This window comes from Molothrus aeneus, chromosome 28, assembly GCF_037042795.1.
Source record: "Molothrus aeneus isolate 106 chromosome 28, BPBGC_Maene_1.0, whole genome shotgun sequence".
NCBI lineage: Eukaryota > Metazoa > Chordata > Aves > Passeriformes > Icteridae > Molothrus > Molothrus aeneus.
The window spans coordinates 1,616,934-1,638,156 of record NC_089673.1 but is presented as its reverse complement, the minus strand read 5'-3'; the positions used below and the strand labels follow the sequence as shown (position 1 = coordinate 1,638,156).

The following is a 21,223-nucleotide window of genomic DNA, read 5'->3' as shown; positions in this document are numbered from 1 at the left end:
CTGCTGCCAGGGGAGCAGCCCAGGTGGCTTCATGCTTTTCCAGCCAGCTCCCAGCTGGGCTCCTTGGTGGCTCCTGGATTCCTGCCTGCACAAATCCCTGAGCTGTGCTGGAATTCTGCCCTTCCTGCTGCCAGCTCTGCCTCCCAACAAGCAAACCACGGCTGCAGAGGGTACAGGAGCAGCCCTCAGCTTCCAGCACCTCTGGCACTGCAGGGGTTAATCCTGGGGGGTGAGGGGGTTACAGGGCAGTGGGGGAAGCACTTTGGGTTCTACTGGGAGATTTTTAGGGATTCAGAGGGGAAGGCACGGGGCAGTGCTGCCAGGTGAGTCTTGGTGGCTGTGCTCCCCCTGGCCTGCAACCACAGCCCTGGCTGGTGCCACCCTGGGGGCGCTGCCACCATGGGGACATTGTCAGGCTCTGTCTGGGGACTGAGTTTGGTAGCAAAATCTCCAGGCCCGGAGCTGCCTCTGTGTGTGAGCCCCTCCCAGCTCATGCTGGGGCTTTGTTGCCCTTCAAGGACCCAACCAGCTGCACCCTGCTCCATCCCTGAGTGTGGGAGATGCAGATTGTTTTCCATAGCTCTGTCCCTCCCTGGTTTTGCTTCTCATGTCATCACCAGGTGTTTGGCTCACCATCATCGACAAGGTTGAAGTGCCAGAGCATCGCTGGCACCCACAGAGCCCTCCCAGACAGCAGGATTTCCCTTGGGAATGCTGAAATCCTCAAGTCACATCCTCAAACAAAGGAGATGAACCTGGAGGTCACATCCTGCTCCCTGCTGAAACCCTGCAGAGATGCCACCACCTTTGGGGAATGTGTAAGATAATTCTGGTAGGCACAAATATTGACTCCCAATTCTGTGATGTTAAAAACACCTCAAAAACCGAGACAGTTCTGAAAAAAATTGCCAGATTATTAAAAAAGAAACCCAAAACACTTTCCCTTCAAAAAGTCAGAACCAAATGTTGAAACTAAAATGGTCCTCACATTGGACATTTCCTGCACGAGGGTGAGCCAAGGTGTCCCAGTGTGGAGCTGCTACAACCTGGCCACTTTCCTGAACACCTCAGATCTGCAGTGGGACAGGTGGACGAGGAAGAAGATGCCAACAACGACGGCAAAGCTGATGCCCACAGCCCTCATGACGAAGATGGACTCGGGGTCGCTGGGGCTGCGCTGGCGCCGGGGCTCGAAGGTGACAGTGAGCTGGAAGCCGGCCACCAGCTCGCCCTCCCGCCAGCAGAAGTAGGTGGCTTTGTCCCTCCTGCGCAGCCGCTGCAGGTGCAGGTGGTTCCCGTGGTCGATGAAGAGCCTCATGTCCTTCCTCACCCCCACCAGGTAGTGGGAGCGGTAGAGCCGGACGGAGCCCTTGTCCCAGGCCACGGCGTGCTCCGGCCGCGCCCCCGGGCACGAGATCACCAGGTCAGTTTTGGGGGGCTGGTTGTGGTACTGCATGGGGACACGGGGCAGCTCCGGCTTCTCGCCCAGCTTGTAAACGACGTTGGAGATGGACTGCACGCCCTCCTCGGGGGTTTCCTTCTGTGGGCAAGGGGCCAGGCAGCTCCTGACGGCCACCTCGGGGCTGCGGAGGCGGATGAGGCGGCCGAAGGGTTTGGGCACGGCCCTGGAGCCGCAGGAGCTGACGTTGGGCAGCGCCGTGCGGTAGCGGGGCTTCAGCTGGGCACTCTGCACGTAACAGAGCCCGATCCGCCGCTGCTCGCCCCGCACCCCGCAGCGGTCGCAGCGCGTCCAGTCCCAGAAGGTGGTGAACAGGGTGAATTCCTTCTCTTTGTGGTCCTCTTGGACGTGCTGGTCTTTATCCAGGAAAGCCACGGTGATTTTCCTGGTGGGCTGCACGTCCACGTCGTAGCCGTAGAAGAAGAGCCCTTCCTTGGTGCCGCACAGGTAATGGCCAGAGTCCCTCACCTGGGCTCGGAACACGATCAGGCTGAACAGGCGGATGCTGAAGCGCTTCAGGAGGTCGCTGCCCGCGCGCACCTGCTTGGAATCCACGATCACGGTGCCGTTGAAGTCTGTCAGCACCGTGGTTTCGTGGCTGTGCAGGTTCTTCTGGAAGTACCAGACCACAGAGGAGGCCTCCTCGGGCTTGCACTTGCAGGGCAGCTCGAAGGTCATGTCCGCCAGGTAGGCGACGTTCTCGAACACCAGGAAGGCGGGACACGCCGTCTTCTTGAACACATCCCCTTTCTTCTCAATGGCAAAGGCCTGGAGAACATCCAGCAGGGAGAGGAGAATGGTGGCTCCCAGCAGCCTCATCCCCATCACTCTGGGTGCTCTCTGGCCCAGCAGAACTCTCACAGCCCAAGCAGGGATCTGCTGGGAGCATCCTGCCCTGGAACAGCCCAGCCTTTGTCACCCTCTCTGAAAGCAGCTCTGGAGCGTTGTCACCCATGTGCCTGGCAACAACGGAGCTGTGCTGGGGCCAGTGGAATCCCCAACATCTCATCATGGTTTGAGTTGGATGGGAACTTAGAGGGGATCTCTAGTGCAGATCAACATCTTCATGGCTGGTGCCATTGGGAAGGTATTGGCTTTTGGGGCGGAGAATTTTTGGGTTGTGCTTTAATGATGAGGTCAAAGAGAACCTTCAACCATGGGCTGTGGCCAGTCTGATGAGAGGGAAGGCTTGGGGGGTGGGTTCCAATGTGGCAATGTTTGTGCCATTGCTTCCTCCTGGGGAGGAGACCAGGCCAGCCTGATGTTCCTTGGCCTGAGATGAGAATCACAGGGCAAACCCCATCAGTGCTGTGTGTGGCTGTGGTGGAACCTCTCACACCCCACACAGCTTCTTGATCCCCTCTCTGAAGTGCCTGGACACAAAAAATCACAGCATGGGGAACAAACAAGAACTAGAAATGTGAGTGTGCAGTGGCAGGGCCATGACCCCACTGCAATGACAGTGACACAGAGGGACAGCTCACCTGACTGGGTGTTGTCATGGATGGCCATGGCCATGTGCCCCCACAGCCCTCACCTGCACCCTGGGACACTCAGGCCCCAGCCCTGGCCCCCTGCCCAGGCCCCTCACAGCAGAGGCACCCACAGGCCCTGGGATGATGGAGAAGGAGGACAGAACCCAACCTCAGAGCCAGAACCTTTTCCAGGCTCCCCACACGAGGAGGAGGCAGGAGAGAACAGCTGCGTGCTGGCCCTTGGATTTGGGACAGAACAATTTATTAAAAACACAATAACCTATCTCCTAAACCCACTCATCACCTGCAAACACACATACAGCACTGAGCCAACAGAGGGGGCACAGACGCCGGCACGCTGCTGGAACCACGGCCAGAAGGGCGGCACGGGACAGGAGGGGATGCTCGGGGAGCTGGAGGAGGAGCTGGAGGCCTTGGGGGTTTGGGCGCTGGGAGAGGAGCTGGGGGGTGGGCTCGGGGGGGCTTCCCGGAGCTCTGGCTGCTGCTGCTGCTGCTGCTGCTCAGCGCTCGGGGGAAGCAGCTCTGGAGCCGGCCCGGGCAGGGGGCTGGGGGTCCGTGCTGGCGCCGCGGTGCCCGGGCTCTGGGTGCCCGGCGGAGGGGAGGGCTGGCGGCTGGCACAGCGGGGCTCCGGGGACACGGGGGAGCTCTGCTCTGCCTTCCTACAGCCCCGCTGGCGCTTCCTCCGTGTTCGGGAGCCGCAGGAGTTTTCTGATTGGGAATCGCTGCTCGACTCGAGCATCCTCTTCACCGGCCAGACAGAGATGGGCTTGGGAGTGGAGCACGGAGAGAGCTCCTGGCTGCATTGCGGGGCCGTGCTGGGCACAGGGGGGTCTGGCATGGTGACAGGAGCCTCGGCTAAAAGAGCAGACAAGAAAGAGAATCACCTCCGTGTCTGCAGCTCGGGAGCACCCCCAACCCCCGGGGCACCCCGTGTGCGCCCAGCTCAGTGCAGAGCCGCCCTCCCAGCCCCGCAGGAGCCCTTTGCCCGCGGCTGTTCCATCAAAGCACATCCAGCCCCGAAGAAAAGAGCCAGCACAGGCCCCGGGCCAGCCCCACAGCCAGCGCCCCGGGGCAGTGCCTGCGCTGTCCCCGGGTTCTGGAAGGTCCAGGGGGGTCCAGAGGGGTCCTGGAAGGTTCAGGGAGGTCCCGAGTGGGTTTGGGAGGTCCCGGAGAATTCCGGAGGGTCCGGGAGGGTCCAGGGGAGCTCCCAGGGACTCCCCAGGGCTCTGCAGAACCGCAGCTCCCCGCCAGGACCGCGCCGTGGCACGGAGGATGAGGAGGAAGAGGAGGAAGAGCTCAGCCCTACTCAGAGCCGGCTGAGGCTCCATCCCGGCTGGCTCGGGCAAGGGAACCAGGGAGGAGGAACGGAGACGGGAGAAACGCGGCTCAGAGCGGCTGCTTTGGGCTCCTGGGGCCGGGACAGCCCCTCCCGTGGGAGCTGCCTCGCACACAGGGGCTGAGCTCCCCCCGAGCCCCGGGCTGCTCCCGGCTCCTCCCGAGGAGACCGAGCTCGGATCGCTCTGCACAGCGAGGCCACTTGGTGACACTGGGGACACGCCCGTCCCCTGCCCCCTGCCCACCGCGGGCTCCTCCAGCCCCCATCGAGGCACAGGAGAGGGGCCAACCCTCACTGTCCCCATCCCAAATCCTCACCTGTACAGCTCAGCTGCATTCCTGGGGCTGGGGCAGCCTCGCTGGGCTCTTCGAGGCAACAGGGGAGTGCAGCTTCCTCCAGCCCCGGGGACTCCTCCAGCCCCGGGGACTCCTCCAGCCCTGGGGACTCCTCCGGCCCTGGGGACTCCTCCGGCCTTATGGATTCCTCCAACCCTGTGGACTCCAGATCTTTGGGCTCCTCCAGCCCTGTGGTCTCCTCCAGTCCTGTGAGCTCCTCCAGCCCTGTGGTCTCCTCCAGATCTTTGGGCTCCTCCAGCCCTGTGGGCTCCTCCAGTCCTGTGGGCTCCTCCACATCCTTTGTCTTCTCAGTAATTTCATCAGGGCAGAGGCTGTGAGTAGAGATTTGGAGTAAGAGTGTCAAACTTGGAACATGGGACACTGCCAAGCTGCAAATCCCCTCCTGGAGAGCCTGAGCTGTGAGGTGTGTGTGCACTTGTGGGTGACAAGGGACCCAGGGACAGGCCAGCATCTCCAAGCACAGCCGTGGTCCCACATCCATCCAACCATGGACAGCCCGGTCTGCCCAGGCTGAGAGGAAGGAGTGGGACATGGAGAGGACACAAGGACACTCACTTCTGCTCCTGGTCCTGCAGGTCCTGCTGAAGGGGACTTGGTGTCCTGGTCTGGAACTGCAGATCGGGCGGGGAGGCTGTTCTGGAGCTGCAGGGAGACACCCCGGGGTCCTGCAGGGACTGGGATCAGGCAGGGGTTAAAACACAACGGTGCAGCACAGACCCATCTCCGGGGCTGCTCCTCAGCCTCCTCCAGGCTCCAGGGCCCCTGGTGACGCCGGCAGGGGCTATTTACAGACCATGAATGGGATGGGGCTGCTGGGAAAGTGCCTCGAGCTGGTTTATGTTTCAGCATCAGTCTCATTACATGGGTATGACAATGGGAAGATGCCAGCAGCTCACACTCCAGGCAGCAGGCCGAAAAACTTAATGTTCCAACTCACTTTATAAACTTCTTGACCAATCACACAAAGCAAAAGCACATTGACAGTAGTTCTATCCAATCACCATAAGCACACGTGGCTTTAGTTACAACAATGCTTGCTTATTTCGAATACAATACCTGCTTGTAAGCCTCAACGCACAGAGCTCCATTATTAAGCTTTAACCTTCCTAATATCTTGCTAGATAAACTTTCTGCAGCTTAGAGAGCTATTCAGACAAGCATTAATACACAGGCTTATTGTTCCATTTACCCTTGCTTTTTCTACAGTTTAAATCATTTTTCTGCTGATCTATCTCATGGCTGCTGCTTTAGCTCTACTCACAATTCTGCTGTATCTGAGGCCTGCCTTTTGCAGCTTTCCCAAACCCCTCTGATTTTATGGATTCCCACACCCGGGTGGCCGCAGGGGACACGATCTGTGCCCAGAGACCTGGCAAAAGCGCCACGGGCTGTGGGCTGAGCAGCTTCAGCATCAGCTGCACCTCCATCGGCACCTCCTGCCCTCAGCGCACCCCCGCGCTGGGAGATTCCCTCTGGATATGGAAAGCACCCACCAATGCACCCCACCACGGCCCCTCCTGCCCGCAGGCGGCAGCTCCCGAGCCCGCGGGGCCCTCGCGGTGCTCACCGGCAGCAGGATGTGCCGGGCGCGGCTGGCGAAGCGCAGCGTGCTGTAGGTGTCGGGGCCGGCGGGCGCCGCGGGGCTCACGGCAGCGATCACGGTGCTGCGGAAGCTGCCCACCAGCGAATCCTTCAGCAGCAGCGTCAGTTTGCTGTCCCGGAACGGCACATGGCACTGCCCGCCCTGTCCGAGACAGCGCTCAGCTCCGGGCCGTGGGGACACCATCCCGGAGCCGGCCCGGGGAACCAGACTCACCTTGGCTCCGGCCAGAGCACGGACGACGCTTTTGAAGGCCAGCAGGGAGCGGTTGATGCTGGTGCCCTCCCACATCCCCTCTCCCCGGCCCGGCGTGTCCCAGGCTCGCTCTGAGCCCGCCAGGTCGATGAAGCTCAGCTTGGCCACGCGTGGCTCCCCACCGGTGAGGTCCCAGTGCTTCACCTGGATCTGGGGACAGAGGGGGCTGAGATGGCTCCACGCAGGTGCTCTGGGCTCTGTGCTTTCAGGGCAAGAGCCAGGAAATCCAGAGGGAGGAGAGGAACTTGGCATGTTGAAAGGATGAGCCAAACACCCGGTGATGACACAAGGAGCAGAGCCAGGGAAGGGATGTGGCAGGGAGGGACAGCTATGGGAACAATCAGCACCTCCCAGACTCGATGGTAGAGAGGGGTATGGCTGGGCAGGTCCTCAGAGGGACTGGAAAAGCTGCCTTTTCCCAGCTCCACCTGGGCTGCTCCCCTGGCAGCAGCAAGGGGCGAGGCCGCAGGCTCAGGTTGGAGCGACAGCCCTGGAACTGGGCAAGGACCTGGCTGGAACTGCAATCCAGGGGCAACTTTGCAGCCAGGCAGCAGAGAGCACAAAACAGAGCCCCTGGGGAGCAACATCCCCAGCTCAGGGCTGGGGGGACAGCCCTGGGGCTGCCCAGGTGTGCAGGTTTGTTTCCAGCCCCATTTGCAGCAGAGGCAGCAGCCCTCACCTGGAAGATGGCGTGGGAGCGGGAGGAGGCGGCGTTGGCCTTGGTGGAACGCTGGGCCCGGTTTTTATTGCCTTTGGCCAACAAGTCCAGGAGCTGCTCTGGTGTCGTGGGCTGGGGGAGAAGGGGCAGGGGCTGGGTCAGCACCTGGGCAGGGCAGCCCGAGGCTGAGCAGCCCCAGGCAGTGGCAGCTCTGTGGGGCCCTGGCAGCTCAGGGCCACCTCTGCTGCCAGCCAGGAGCCAGGAGCACCTGAGACCTCCCCAGCCATGTCCCCAGGGCTCCCAGCTGCTCCCAGCACCGGTGCAGATGAGTCTGTCCCAGCCCTTGTGCCTTCCTTGTGCCCAGACCTGGTGCAAGGAGAGGCCCTGTGCCACGACTCCTTTCCCGGGCTGCTCCCAGATGTTCAGAGGGCCCTGGGGCTTCAGCAGGTCATAGACACGCTCCTTGTACACCTGGAGCAGGAAATCGAGGTCAGGCTGAGGTTTCATTCTCTGGGAGGGAGCTGGGTACCCCTGCAGGATCTGGCACAGCCAGGGGTTCCCCCTGACCCCACCTCTGGCACCTCATTCCACCAGAGCAGCTGATGGGGCTCAGAAGGCAGGGCCAGGTCCCAGAGCTTTGCTGGGCACTTCCCCCAACCCTGCTCCTCTCCAGCCCTTCCAGCCAGGAGGCCCTCACTGCTCTGTGGAGCACAGCAAGGGAGAGAAAAGCCCCAGCTCCAGCTGAGAGGGAGGAACAGCAGCAGTTCTCTCCTCCAGGTCCTGCTCCCAGCCTGGCTGTCCCCAGGCACAGCAGGGGACACTGCAGGTACCCCGAGTGTGGCTCTGGATCAACCCCAAATCTCTTCCCTGGGGACCCTGAGGCAGGAGGGGACACACTGAGCCACAGCAAACCTGCTGGTAGGAGACAAGGACCTCACAGCTCCTGTCCTTCATGGCCTCGAGCCTCTTGTAGAGCTCCACCGTGGCCAGGTGCACAATGCCAGGAGTGTTCTTGGTGCCCATCATGGTGTGGGTCTTCCCAACCCCTGAAGCACCGTAGGCAAACACTGGAGGGAGAAGGGATGGGAGGTGAAATGATCAAACAGCAGGAGGAGGAGGAGAAGGAGAAGGAGAAGGAGAAGGAGAAGGAGAAGGAGAAGGAGAAGGAGAAGGAGAAGGAGAAGGAGAAGGAGAAGGAGAAGGAGAAGGAGAAGGAGAAGGAGAAGGAGAAGGAGAAGGAGAAGGAGAAGGAGAAGGAGAAGGAGAAGGAGAAGAGAGGAGAGCTTATCTGCTTCCCACAGAGATAAGACACAAGGTAAAACTCCTAACTTTCCCCACTGCTCCTCAGGGCAGTTTTTCTCCCTGGTTCCAGCCTCTCCAGTGCAGCAGGGACAGAAGGAGTCTCCAGGTGAGTGCTGCTCCCATGCTCAGGTCACCTCTGACCCTCTTCCCACGAGGCATTTCTGTTTCCTCTCTTTCACCCCCATCTTCCAGCACCTCCTCTGAAGCCTCCCCATCAGGGTGGGACGCACTGATCTGGATTTTCAGCCCTCTCCCAAGAGCAGCACTCAGTGCTGGGGCCTGGGAACAGGGGCAGCCCTTCAGTGGCTCTCAGGAACCACTGGGAGCTGGAACAGCATCCCCTGGTGTGAGCTCCTGGTGCAGGGAGAGCCCGGGGAGTGCTGGGCTCCTCCTGGGAATGCTGCTGTGATGTGCAGTGCTGGGAACAGCTCTGGGGCTGCAGCAGCAGCAGCTCGGGGCTGTGGGAGCTGTCCAGAGCCTGTCAGACCCAGCTCTATGGAGCCATTCCAGCCTGGAAAGGGATGGCAAAGCCAAGGGGCTCTTTCTCCATGCATCCACCACATTTCTACCCATCCTTCCTGACCCAGGACACACAAGAGCAAGTATTCCTTTTTCTCAAAATGCCTGGCCAGCTCCTGCCCAGGGAGGAGGGCAGGCTGTGGGAGGGGGTTGTGTCTCAAAGGGATTTAGGGTCCTTGGGGAGTCTCTGGGGGTCCAGGGGAGCAGTAGGAGCATTAAGGGGTTTGTAGGGTCGTATGGGGTCCAAAGAGACCCAAAGAGAGGCCAGGGTTTGGGGAGAGGCTGTGGGAGTCTGAGGGAGTTCAGGCTCATGGGGAGCTCCAAAGGGGCACCGGGATTGGCACAGGGAGGGGTGGGCACAGACCCTGGGGAGGGATCTCTCTCCTCCAACGCCCATATCCATCCTCTGCACCCCATTCCCAGAGTGCTGAGCACTGCTGGAACCAGCTCTCTTCAGGCTGTGTGATTTTGGGGTTGTGGCACCCCATTCCCAAAGACACACGGGGGCTTCCAAATCCAATCCTGAGCGCCCCCAGCCCGGGAGGGGATGGGGCAGGAACTCCTGCAGGGATCAGGGCTGTGTGAAGGACTCACCGGAGCAGTTGTAGCCAGCGAGGAGCGTGTCCAGCAGAGGGAGCGTGGTGTGCTGGAACACCTCCTCCTGCGTGGCCCTCTCGCCAAAAACGTGGTCGAACTCAAACTCGAGGTTCCTGCGGCGGCGGCCGGGGCCGGTGCCGGTGCCGCCGGGCTCCTCGGAGGTGAAGAGCACGGCGTGCTGGTTCAGGACGTGCAGGATGGAGGCTGCAGCTCGCTCCCGGGGGTTGGGGGGCCTCACACGCAGCACCACGGCCACGGAGCCCTCCTGGGGCGGGGGCTCTGCCCCCCAACAGGCACCTGGGGCTGGGGCATCGGCCTGCTCGGGGCTCCCCATCCACTGATCCGGGTCCTCCTGTGGTCTGGGGGGGATAATTTCAGCTGTAGGGTGCAGTGGGGGAGAGAGATCCCCAGGCTGGGCGAGGTCTCAGAGCCTTCCCCCCTCCCCAGGGTCTGTGCCCACCCCTCCCTGTGCCAGTCCTGTGCCCCTTTGGAGCTCCCCATGAGCCTGAACTCCCTCAGCCTCCCACAGCCTCTCCAAAACCCTGGCCACTCTTCGTGTCTCCTTGGATCCCAAACGACCCTACAACTCCCTTCATGCTCCTACTGCTCCCCTGGACCCCCAGAGTCTCTCCAAAGACCCTAAATCCCTTTGAGACACAGCCCCCTCCCACAGCCCAACATCCCACTTCCAGCCCTCTCAGCCTACCCCTCTTTTGGCCCCCACAGCCCCTCTCACGACAGAATCCCAGAATCCCAGAATCCCAGAATCCCAGAATAATGAGGTTGGAAGAGACCTCTAAGATCATCAAATCCAACCCATGCCCTCACACCTCACCTAGACAATAGCACCATGTCCAGTCCTTTTTTAAACACATCCAGAGATGGTGATTGTGCCACCTCCCTGGGAAGAGCATTCCAGTATTCATTACTCTTTCCACCCCCCTATCACTCCTCAGAGCCCCATCCCACAGCTCTGCAGACCCCCGTGTCCCTGTCCCGGCCCCCAGAACTGACCCAGCACCCACGCCTGGGGTCGGCATGGCCGGGCAAGGGACGAGGCAGAGCCCCGGTCACCGGGAACGCCGAGAGCGGAGCGCGGCTGAGCGGGGACAGCCCGGCCGTTGTCACTCGGGATCCGCCGGTGCCTGGCAGCCCTGGAACGTTGTCACTTGCGCCGCTGGTGGCCATGGCGCCGTGCCGGGAACAACGGAGCCCCCGAGGATTCATTGCCGTGGAATGACAGCGTCACTGACGCTGGGTTTGGGCTGGACCCTGAGCGGTGATCTCGGCACCCCCTGCCTCGCCCTCCTCTGGCCGCTCCTCTCCTGCTGCAGCCCGGGATGTGTTTGGTGTTTGGCTCGGGTGCAGCTTTTCCTCCACCAGAACCCCCCAGTCCTTCTCTGCAGGACTCTCAGCTCTTCTCCCACTCTGTGCTGGTGCAGCCCCTTCCCTTGGCTTTACCGAACATCCCTGCGTCCTCTTGGTCCCACTCCTCGAGCTTGTCCAGATCCCCCTAGATGGCACCAGCACTGCAGCTTCGTGTCACCTTTGTGAACGCGCTGAGGGTGGCCTTGAGCCACCGTGTCAGTGAGGAAGGGACTGCAGGGACACCCAGAGCCCTCAGGGACATCCTTGTCACCAGCCTCCCCCAGGACAGGGAGCCACTGCATCCAGCCAGTCCCTGACCCCCCTCTCACAGCCGTGTCCCTCCAGCTCGGGGATGAGGATGGATTTTTGAAGGGGATGAAGGCAGCTCCAGGCAGAGGGTGCAGCTGTGGATTGGGGTGCCTGGGGATGGGGATTGGGGTCTCTGGGGATTGGGGTGCCTGGGGATGGGAATTGGGTGTCAGGGGATGGGGATTGGGGTGTCAGGGGATGGGGACTGGGGTATCTGGGGATGGGGATTGGGGTGTCAGGGGATGGGGATTGGGGTCTCTGTGATGGGGATTGGGGTGTCTGGGGATGGGGATTGGGGTCTCTGTGATGGGGATTGGGGTGCCTGGGGATGGGGATTGGGGTGCCTGGGGATGGGGATTGGGGTCTCTGTGATGGGGATTGGGGTGCCTGGGGATGGGGATTGGGGTGCCTGGGGATGGGGGTGCCTGGGGATGGGAATTGGGTGTCAGGGGATGGGGATTGGGGTGTCAGGGGATGGGGACTGGGGTATCTGGGGATGGGGATTGGGGTGTCAGGGGATGGGGATTGGGGTCTCTGTGATGAGGATTGGGGTGTCTGGGGATGGGGATTGGGGTCTCTGTGATGGGGATTGGGGTGCCTGGGGATGGGGATTGGGGTGCCTGGGGATGCTGCTCTGTCACAGTTTGGGGTGTGCAGTGAGGGTCCCTCGTGCTGAGGAGCACATTTAGGGCACAAAGCTGGTGGGGCAGCTGCCCTGGGAGCTGCAGGGAAATGCCAGAGCCCCCAGCAAGTGGGCAGGAGCTGGCACTGACCCAAAGGGCCCTGCAGTGCCAGGCAGGGCACTGGGACACAGCAGGAGAGGATGGCTCAGCAGGAACACCCCACTGCCAGGAGGGGATGGAGGTTCTTTGTTGGGATGAGCCCCAGAGGCTCCATCTCAAGCTGTTACTGAGCTGCTGCAGCACAATAAAATTCCTTACAGGAGCCAGAGCCTGGGACTGCTCTCTGGGAGCCCTGGGGCTGAGCTGGAGAGGAAACCAGGAGCAAATGTGGGATGGGGTGTGGGGGAACCAACAGGGCCCCCGGGGCAGTCTGGGGAGGGAGTGCAGCTGCCAGAGCAGCTCCAGGATGGGTGACAGGGAAGTTTCCTGAACAGTTTCTGACCCAGATGCACCTCAGGTCACCTTCCTTCTCCAAACATCCAACTGCAGCACCAGGTGACTGACCCAGTATGTCAATATGGAGGGAACAATCAACTTTTTTTTTGTGATTTTATATTGATAATCTTTTCTGGCCTATGGCAACCCTGTTGACCTTAATTTTATTGCTTGGTACCTGCAATAATGATGTGTATCAGGGCAGTGTTAAATCCCTTGAAACTTTTGTTTTTGACTATATTAGCAGGAATGCCCTGTTAAAAACAATGGAGGAATTCCTGGTGAGGAATCTCTGGAGCTGCTGCTGTGAAGGGGCTTCAGTCCCGGTCTAGAGGGGCAGGAATGTGACTGCCAGAGGGGCTCTGGGATGGATGGATGGATGGATGGATGGATGGATGGATGGATGGATGGCCAGAAAGGTTCCTGAACACTTGCTGACCCCAGCCCACCTTCCTTCTCCAAACACCCAACTGCTGCTGCTGGATAAGTTCACCTGGCATCCTTGAAGCAGGGAGGAAACAAAAGGAGAGTGTTAAAATTTCCTGAGCAGATTCCACACCAATTCTAAGAGCGGCTCTGAGTCTCTCCATTGTGCAGCATTTTGCTGCAGTTCTGCAGTGGATGGAGCACGGGGCTGGGCTGTGGGTTCGGGGGAGCAGGCTCTGAGGCAGGCTGGAGCGAGCCTGGAGCTCTTTAACCATTTTATAGACTGCAGTATGAAATGTTTACAATCCTGGGCTGTACCGTGTGCTGGACACTGTGTTTGGTGCGCGGTGATTCCTTCCCGAGGCACGTCCAGGGAAGAGCTCCCGGGCTGCCCGCGCTGTGCAGCCGGGCCGGGCCGGGCTGGGCACAAACCCCGGGGAAGGAGCCGCATCCTCGGGAATGCTGCCGGTGCTCAGGGAGCCTCCGGGGGAAGGGGATCCCAGGGCAGGAAGAAGGGGATCCAGGGCAGGGAGAGGCGCCCCGGCTCCAAGCCGCTCCTGTAACTATTCAGGCCCTAGAGGTGACACCGTCCCCTCAGGGCCCGCTCAGCCCCTCACGACCTGCCGCCCTCTTCAGCCACGGCCTGCGCCTCTTCTGGGGCCCCAAAACACTTCGCACTGTACCCACTCAGTGCACTAACACTAAACCCGGCCCCGGCCCCGGCCCCGGCCCCGGCCCCGGCCCCGGCCCCGGCCCCGGCCCCGGCCCCGGCCCCGGCCCCGGCCCCGGCCCCGACCCCGACCCCGACCCCGACCCCTCCGTTTCGGGCGGGTTCCCGCTCCCGCGCCGCCTTTAAATTCCCCGCGAGGCCCCGCCCTGCTTCCTGATTGGCCCCGCGCCGCTCTCCGGCTCCCATTGGCTGCGCCCCGCGCGGTGCCTCATGGGGGTTGTAGTTCCGAGCCCCGCGCGATGCGCTATGGGAGCTGCGGACTCGGCACCGCTTGCGCCCCCTGCTGGCGGCTGCAGCGGCTGCAGCTCCGAGCCCCGGCTGGCGGCGGAGAGGGGAAGGTGCCGGGGGTCCCGGGGGTGTCCTGGAAGGTCCAGGGGGATCCCGGGGGTCTTGGAAGGTCCCGAGGGGGCTTGGGAGGTCCCGGAGGGTTCCGGAGGGTCCGGGAGGGTCCCCGGGTTGCGCTTCGGTCGCGCCGTTCTCGGGGACCTTCTGCTCGAAGCTGCGATCCAGCCCGGCCCCTCCGCCGCCTCCAGCCGGGATCGGTGCTGGGGAACAGCGCCGGGAGCCGCAGGGGCTTGGGACACACACGGAGAGCTGGGGGAGGGAGCACAGCTGGAACACACACACACATCTGGAACGAACACACACACACACACATCTGGAACACACACTCACCTGGGGGCACGCACATCCCCGTGACACAGACAGACTCACCTGAGGGACATACGCACACACCTGGGGACATGAACACTCATTCTTGGGGACACATGGACACACATATACAGCCAGGAGGACACCCAGCCCCGTCCTGTCCCCAAGGCCACTCCGTGTCCCCAGGGCTTCCATTCTCTGTCCCCACCACAGCCGCTGGCCCCAGGCTCCCGCTGTCACCTCGAATCGCTCCACGAGGCAGCGGTGACGGGCGCGAGTGCCCGTGGGTCCCGGTGGCTCCGTGTGTCCCTCCCCCAGCAGTGGCCGTGCTGTGTTTCGCAGGGGACACCCCCTCATGGGGACAGGGCTGGGGTGAGGGCGGCACCCAAGCGTCCCCATGACGGCGGTGCAGGGACACGGAGCCGCTCGTGGCTGGGCCGGTTTGGTAAAGAAGCGGCCTCGGGATGGGAGGTGTTGGTGGTGGCACAAAGACCCCGTCCCCCGCTGTTGGGGACACTGGGGACACACACAGCAGACCGGGACAGATCACAGCTCTGCTTTACCATGTTGTCACCCCGGCGGGCGCGGGGGGGGCAGGAGGGCGGCTCCCCCCGCCCCAGCACAGCCCCCCCGGCCCGGGGAGCCCCGAGAGCCCCGGCAGCACCCCAGGGCGGGCGGAGAGCAGCGGCGGGACGGGGGGCACAGCTGGGCATGGGGGGCAGCGCGGGGGGCACCCCCAGCCTCCTGCCACCCCCAAACCTCTGCAGCCCCCAGCCCTTGTGTGAGCTGACGGGAAAAGGAGGGCTTGGGGCAGCCGGGAGCGCGGGGAGGGGGATCCGGGGGCGGGCAAGGGGAGCCGGGGGGGATCGGGGGGAGCTGGGGGGCAGCAGGGAACAGAACCACGGCCCAGGAACGCCGTGGGACTGCGGGGTCACTGCGGGGAGGCCGGGGGGGATGCGGGGGGCGCCGGGCTCAGTCCGAGTAGATGATGAAGCCGGAGAAGGTGCTGTACTTGTTGTTGTTGCCGCCGTGGGCTTTGCCCCCGTCCAGCTTGATGAACACCTCGTCCCCCGCGTCCAGGTGCAGGATGACGCTGTTGCTGGCGTAGTCGTAGTTCTGGTCGGCGTCCTGAGCGATGGCGCTGGCCCGGACCTGCCCAGGGAGGGGACACGGCGGGACCGGCTCAGGGCACGCCTCGGTCCCGCCTCACGCACACCAGATCCACCCGCCCCGGAGGAGCCAGGGGTGCCCGGGATCCCCCCCGTGGGTGAGCGGGTCCCGGGGGGAGGCGGCTCCGCCAGCACCGCCCGGAGCCCCCCCGGACCCGGCGGGCACCGAAACGGGAGCGCGGCGCTGGGTTCGACGGGGACGGTGCCACTGGCTGTGACTGCGGGTGTGGGGTCAGGTGCGGGATTACAGCCCAGACACAGGACCCCACTGTGGTACAGGAGCGCAGCTCTGACACAGAACCCCAAATGCAGGTTTGGATCCAGGATTGTGGGTCAGGCATGGGACCATGGTGTGACACGGAACCCCAAATCCAGGTTTGGATCCAGGACCGTGGGTCAGGCATGGGACCATGGTCTGACACAGAACCCCAAATCCAGGTTTGGATCCAAGTTTGGATCCAGGTTTGGACACAGGACCGTGGGTCAGATGTGGGACCATGGTCTGACACAGAACCCCAAATCCAGGTTTGGATCCAGGTTTGGACACAGGACCGTGGGTCAGATGTGTCACCAGAGCTCCACATGGGACCACGGCTCTCCCACAGGACCCTGACTCCAGGTTTGGATGCACAGCTCAGACACAGGACCTGGTCTCTGGGTTTGGATCCAGGGCCGTGCCTGGGACACAGCACCCCATTTCCCAGCCCAGCCCCGACCCAAACCCTGAACCCTGCATCCCGCAGCGCTTCCCCGGAGCTGCACGGGGACCGTGAGCGTGTGGCGAGGGCTGAACCCCCATCCCCGTGACACAGACCCTCGCCCACTGCGGGACAGGATGCTCCCCCCAGAAACCCCCACAGGTTTCCTGGGTGCCGGCAGGGCCGGAGGAGCCGTCACCGCCCGCAGGAGCGGTTCCGTGGCTGGAGCCGCTGCAGAATTCTTTGGGTAATCAAATCTCCGCCGGAGCCTCGCGGGGAGATCGCGGCGCTGGGTGACAGTGACAAGGCGGCTGCTGAAATCCCAAGTGAAATGCAGAAGCGCTGCGCCGGGAGAAGGTGCCGCTAATTACGAGCGACGAGAATCGGCTCTTAATTGGCTCGCATCGGCGAGCGGCTGCGGTGTCCCGGAGCGGTGGGACAAGGACGGCTGTCCCCTGCAGTCCTGTCCTTTGTCCCCAGGACAGGAGTCCCGGGGGATCACTCCTCACCCAGCTGCACCTCACCCGCAGCCTGCCATGCTGGGGCGGGACGCTGCAAACTCTGGAACCTACAGAGGGCCAGGCTGGTGGTGCCACAGGACTCACTTTTAACATTCACCCCGTTAAAGTCACCCTGTGCCCACCCTGCCACCGCGAGAGTCCCCATTGCAGGTGGGGGACCCCGAATCCCGGTCAGTCACAGCGCCCCAATCTCCTGGGCAGTCCTGCTGCGGAACGGGAGCGAGGGAAGAAGCCGTGAGGAAGAAGAGCCAGGAAAAGCCATTTGGCGGCGTCCCCCCCGCCACAGCTGGAGCCGCCCGGTGCCATCCGTCTTCCCTCGTTAAGGAGCCGCCTCATCACGGCGCGCCCGCCAGCCCTCGCTAACCAGGGAAGATAAATGGCAGCGCTGGGCCCGGGCTGAGCCGCTGCCGGCACCGCAGTGGCACAGGAGGGGCGCTGCCACCACGGCCACCCGCGATGGCTTCACCCTTTTGTGCTGTTCTGTGCCTCAGTTTCCCCACGGAGCAGGCGGGAGCTGGGGGCGGCATGGCCCCAGCCTGGGCTCTGACCCCAGTGACAATGCTGGGGGTGTCCCCGGCGCTGGGGACACTCTGGAGGGGTCCCCAAGGTGGCTGCACCCGGGAGCTTTCAGCAGCCAGGGGACAGTGGGCGCTGCCATGGGCGGTGACACCTGGGGCCTCGGGGACACCACGTGCCCCATGTGCCACCATGGCCCAGCACCTCAGGGTGTCTTTTGAGACCCCAAAAGCAGTGGCAGATGCTCCTCAGGATCCTCGGGCCCAGCTCTGGGTGCCCCCCAGGGCCCTTGGGTGCACCAGCAGCTGCCCCCCCACCCCCGGACAGGGCAGTGGGAGCCCCCAGGGACCCTCCAGCACATCCTTGTGTACCCTTGGGGACTGTCCCCAAGAGTCCCCTGGGGCTGTGACCCTCCCTGAGCCTTCTGGGGGATGGCTTTCTACAGCATGGGGACCCCAAAACCACCTGGTTACCAGCCCTGCCCATCAATCAATCAATTAATCAATTAATCAATCAATCAATCAATCAATCTGTCCCTCCGTCCGTCCACCTCTCACTGCCCTTGCCTCAGCTACGGGCTAATACAAATAATAATTAATGCTAATTAACCACCAGCAGCAGCTCCCCTGGCTCTCATTAACTCCAGCCCCGACTCAACGGTGATGGGCAGCCCCCAAACCGGCAGCACCGAGGGGATTTTTGGGGGGCCAGAGGGTGCCCCCCAAATTCTGACTGGCTCTGAATAAGCCAGGATCGACCTTTATCTGCAGGGAAACCCACACCATGCCAGGAACGGGGGATTTTTGGCAGCAACCCCCTAAATAACCCCGTTTTTCAATTATTTGGGCCATTGAGGGGGATCTTCTTTCTAGATATCGATGCGGCAATGCCTTGTTAGTAATTAACAAGCCGTTAATTAAGTTGCATCGCCCGCCCGAGCGCAGCTTCTCTTGACAAGGGGCTCCATAGCTCCTGGAAATTCATCCAGAAATGTCGATGCCCCACAGATCTGAGGGGGTAGGAAGATTTGGGGTGGTCCCCAAAAAGATTTTGGGGGAAGCCAAAGGGTTGAGGGGACTTTTTGGGGTGCTCAGTCCGGAGTGCTTGGGAGAAAGAGCCAGAAGTGCCAAGCGGTGCTGGAACCCCCCAAAATTTAAGGCTGGAGGGCGGGGGAGGACAAAAATAATCTCAATAAAAGGAAATTGGAAGTGTTTGGATGGAGAAAAGCTGCCGAGCGAGCGGCTCCTGCTGTGCTCCCGCTCGGAAGGGCTCGGGGAGGGTGACAAAGCTCCCGCTCCTCCTCACAGCCCGGCTCTTTTTGGGGTGATAACTCAGTTTTGGGTTAATGCGGGGTCCTGGATCCTCAGGACAAGGATGCATCGCGGGCTGTGGCGCCGGAGGAAGCGCCGGGAAGCGGGAGCAGAGTGGATGGACCCGCGGGAATGCCGGCTGCGGTGACATCCAGGGGAACTGAGCCCGGTGACATCCCCGGGGGGACACAGCCACATCTCGTCCCTCGAGTCGCGGCCGGGAGGGGGACGCGGCGTGGAAAGGGGCACCCCAAACGCGTGTGGATGGCGAGGCTGAGTCCTGGCATTGGGGGTTCCAGCGGGATGAGGTGGTGGGGATGCGGGAGAGGGGAGGGGAAAGGATGGAGCCACCCTCGGGTTGTCCCCGCGGGGTCCCCACGCAGCCCCTGGGGTGCAGCCCCCCAAAACCGGGGCAGGCGCTGCCCCCCTCGAGGCCACCGCGGACGCTGTCCCTGCCGAGGAGCCCTGTCCCCGCAGGGACCTCCGTGGGGACAATGGCATGGCCGGGGAGGGACACCCCGGGGACCCCAAGGAACATCTCCGTGGCCAAGGAAAGCACTGAGGGAACCCCTGGGGACACGCCAGGGTGGATGGTGACGGTCCCCAGCACTGGGAGAGGGACAGGGCACACAGAGCAGCATCTGGGAACGGGAGGAGGAGGAGGATGGGACACCCCAGGGTGCACCCAGAGCCCTGCTCTGTCACTGGGAGAGGGACAGGGCACCCCAGGGTGCACCCAGAGCCCTGCTCTGTCACTGGGAGAGGGACAGGGCACCCCAGGGTGCACCCAGAGCCCTGCTCTGTCACTGGGAGAGGGACAGGGCACCCCAGGGTGCACCCAGAGCCCTGCTCTGTCACTGGGAGAGGGACAGGGCACCCCAGGGCTGCTCCTTCAGGGCGGGGAGTACCCCGGGGACACAGCCAGAGGCTGTCATTGTCACTGGGAGGAGGATGGAGCATCCTGGGGGAGCATCTCCAGCACTGGGAGGAGGATGGGGAATCCTGGGGATGCAGCTCCAGAGATGGGAGCAGGACAGAGCCCCTCTGAGTCCATCACGTCACTGTGAGGAGAACAGGGCACCCTGGGGTTACACCTCCGTGCCCAGGAGAAGAACGTGGCACCCTGGAAACGCACCCAAATCCCATCATTGTCACTGAGAGAGGGACAGAACATCCCGGGGTGCATCCCTGGGGGTAGGAGAAGGACAGGGCGTTCTGGGGGTGCACACAGAGCCCATCTTCAGCACTGGGAGAAGGATCAAGCACCCCAGGGGTGCGTGGCAGTGTCTGGGAGAAGGATGTGCATGGACCCAGAGCCCATCACTGCCGCTGGCAGAAGGATGTGACACCCTGGGGATGCATCTCTGGGGCTGGGAATAGGATGGGGCCCCTAGGGAAGCACCCAGAGCCCTTAATCAGCCCTGGGAGAAGGATGTGGCACCCTGAGGGTGCATCCCCAGGGCCAGGAGAAGGATGGAGCACCCAGGAGCGCATCCAGGGGCCGGGAAAAGGACGGGGCCCCTGGGGAAGCACCCGCGGTCCATCATCAGCACGAAGAGAGGATGTGACAACCTGGGGGTGCATTCCCGGGGCCAGGAGAAGGATGGAGCACCCATTCCGAGGCCAGGAAAAGGACGGGGAAGCACCCATCGCCCTTCTCCCGTGCTGGGGGACGGCAGAGCTCCCGGTCCCGCGGAAGGAGCCGGGATGGGCAGCCCTTACCTGCCCGTTCTTGCAGAGGTCGGCCCACATGCTGGTGCCGTCTCCGCCGCGCATGAGGACGTGGTAGGTGAAGAAGTAGGTGCCGGGGATGGCGCAGGTGAACTTGCCCGAGGCGGCGTCGTAGCTGTTGCCCAGGTTGGTGACCACGTCGTCGAACTTGAGCACCTCGTAGCCCTCGTGGGGGTTCTTGAGGCCGGCGTAGAAGGCGACCCGCGGCACCGTGCTGTAGGTGGCCGCGCTCACCGTGCCCGTAGCGCCCGGTCCCGGTAATCCCGGGGGTCCCGGTCTTCCTGCTTCACCCCGCGCCCCCACCGGCCCCGGCGGTCCCGGTTCTCCGGGCGGACCCGGCGGTCCCGGTTTGCCCGGTCTGCCCGGTTTGCCTTGGGGACCCTGCACCAGGGTGGAGGGCGGCGGGAGGGGGCCGCGTTCGGCCGGTTGCTGGGGGGGGGCGGCGGGGCCGTAGGGCTCGCAGACCATCCGGCAGGTGCCCAGCATCTCGTACCGACCATCGGTACCGGCGGAGCTCACCAGCACCGGGATGAGCACCACCAGCACCAGAACCATCACCACCCCCGCCGCGGCCGCCAGCAAAGTTTTCCGGCCCAGGCTGAGCCGCCGCCCGGCCGGGGCGCGCTGGCGCCCGGGGGAGGGAATGGTGCCGGCGGGGGGGAGCAGGGCGGCGGCGGCGGCGGCGGCGGCGGGGGGGGGCTCGGGCTGGCGGCGGCGGCTCCGCTGCGCTCCGCTGCCTCCGGTGCGCCCCGCGCCGCACGGGCCACGCCCACCCCGCCGGAGCCCCGCCCACCTCGCGGCAGGACACGCCCCCTCGATGCCGCCCATCCAACCCAGGACACGCCTCCGTCGGTGTTGACCACGCCCCGGGAGGGAAACTGAGGCACGGAGGCGGCATCGGCCCCGGCTGCCCCACTGACCCCTCTCCTCCAACGGGGGATCCCTCGGTGACCCGGCCCCGCGTGTCCCCACGCCAGACCCCGAGCACTGCGAGCGTCCCCGTGGAGCTGGGGACACTCCTGGAACCCGTCACTTGTGTCCCCACAGCAGAACACCCCCGGGGGTGATCCCCAGGGCCCGCCCCTATTCCCTGCCTCA

General features: G+C 63.1%; 3 protein-coding genes across 3 annotated transcripts; all 3 read right to left on the bottom strand.

Annotated features, from left to right (window-relative positions):
* Positions 1-1,039: 1,039 nt before the first annotated feature.
* Positions 1,040-2,284, bottom strand: FAM187A (family with sequence similarity 187 member A). Its single transcript, XM_066566652.1, has one exon. The coding sequence runs from the start codon at positions 2,282-2,284 to the stop codon at positions 1,040-1,042; it is 1,245 nt and encodes a 414-aa protein (XP_066422749.1).
* Positions 2,285-3,214: 930 nt separating this feature from the next.
* Positions 3,215-10,766, bottom strand: KIF18B (kinesin family member 18B). The gene is given in 11 exon segments (XM_066566651.1): positions 3,215-3,810; positions 4,609-4,958; positions 5,203-5,321; positions 6,215-6,391; positions 6,464-6,652; positions 7,182-7,292; positions 7,527-7,631; positions 8,073-8,227; positions 9,576-9,851; positions 9,854-9,937; positions 10,604-10,766. Coding segments are annotated over 11 exon segments (2,325 nt in total).
* Positions 10,767-14,475: 3,709 nt separating this feature from the next.
* On the bottom strand, positions 14,476-20,781 carry C1QL1 (complement C1q like 1). The gene is made up of 2 exons (XM_066566961.1): positions 20,117-20,781; positions 14,476-15,332 (listed from the first exon to the last, which is right to left on the bottom strand). Exons 1-2 carry the CDS (start codon positions 20,678-20,680, stop codon positions 15,153-15,155), a joined length of 744 nt encoding a protein of 247 aa, XP_066423058.1. The 5' UTR covers positions 20,681-20,781; the 3' UTR covers positions 14,476-15,152.
* Positions 20,782-21,223: the final 442 nt, after the last annotated feature.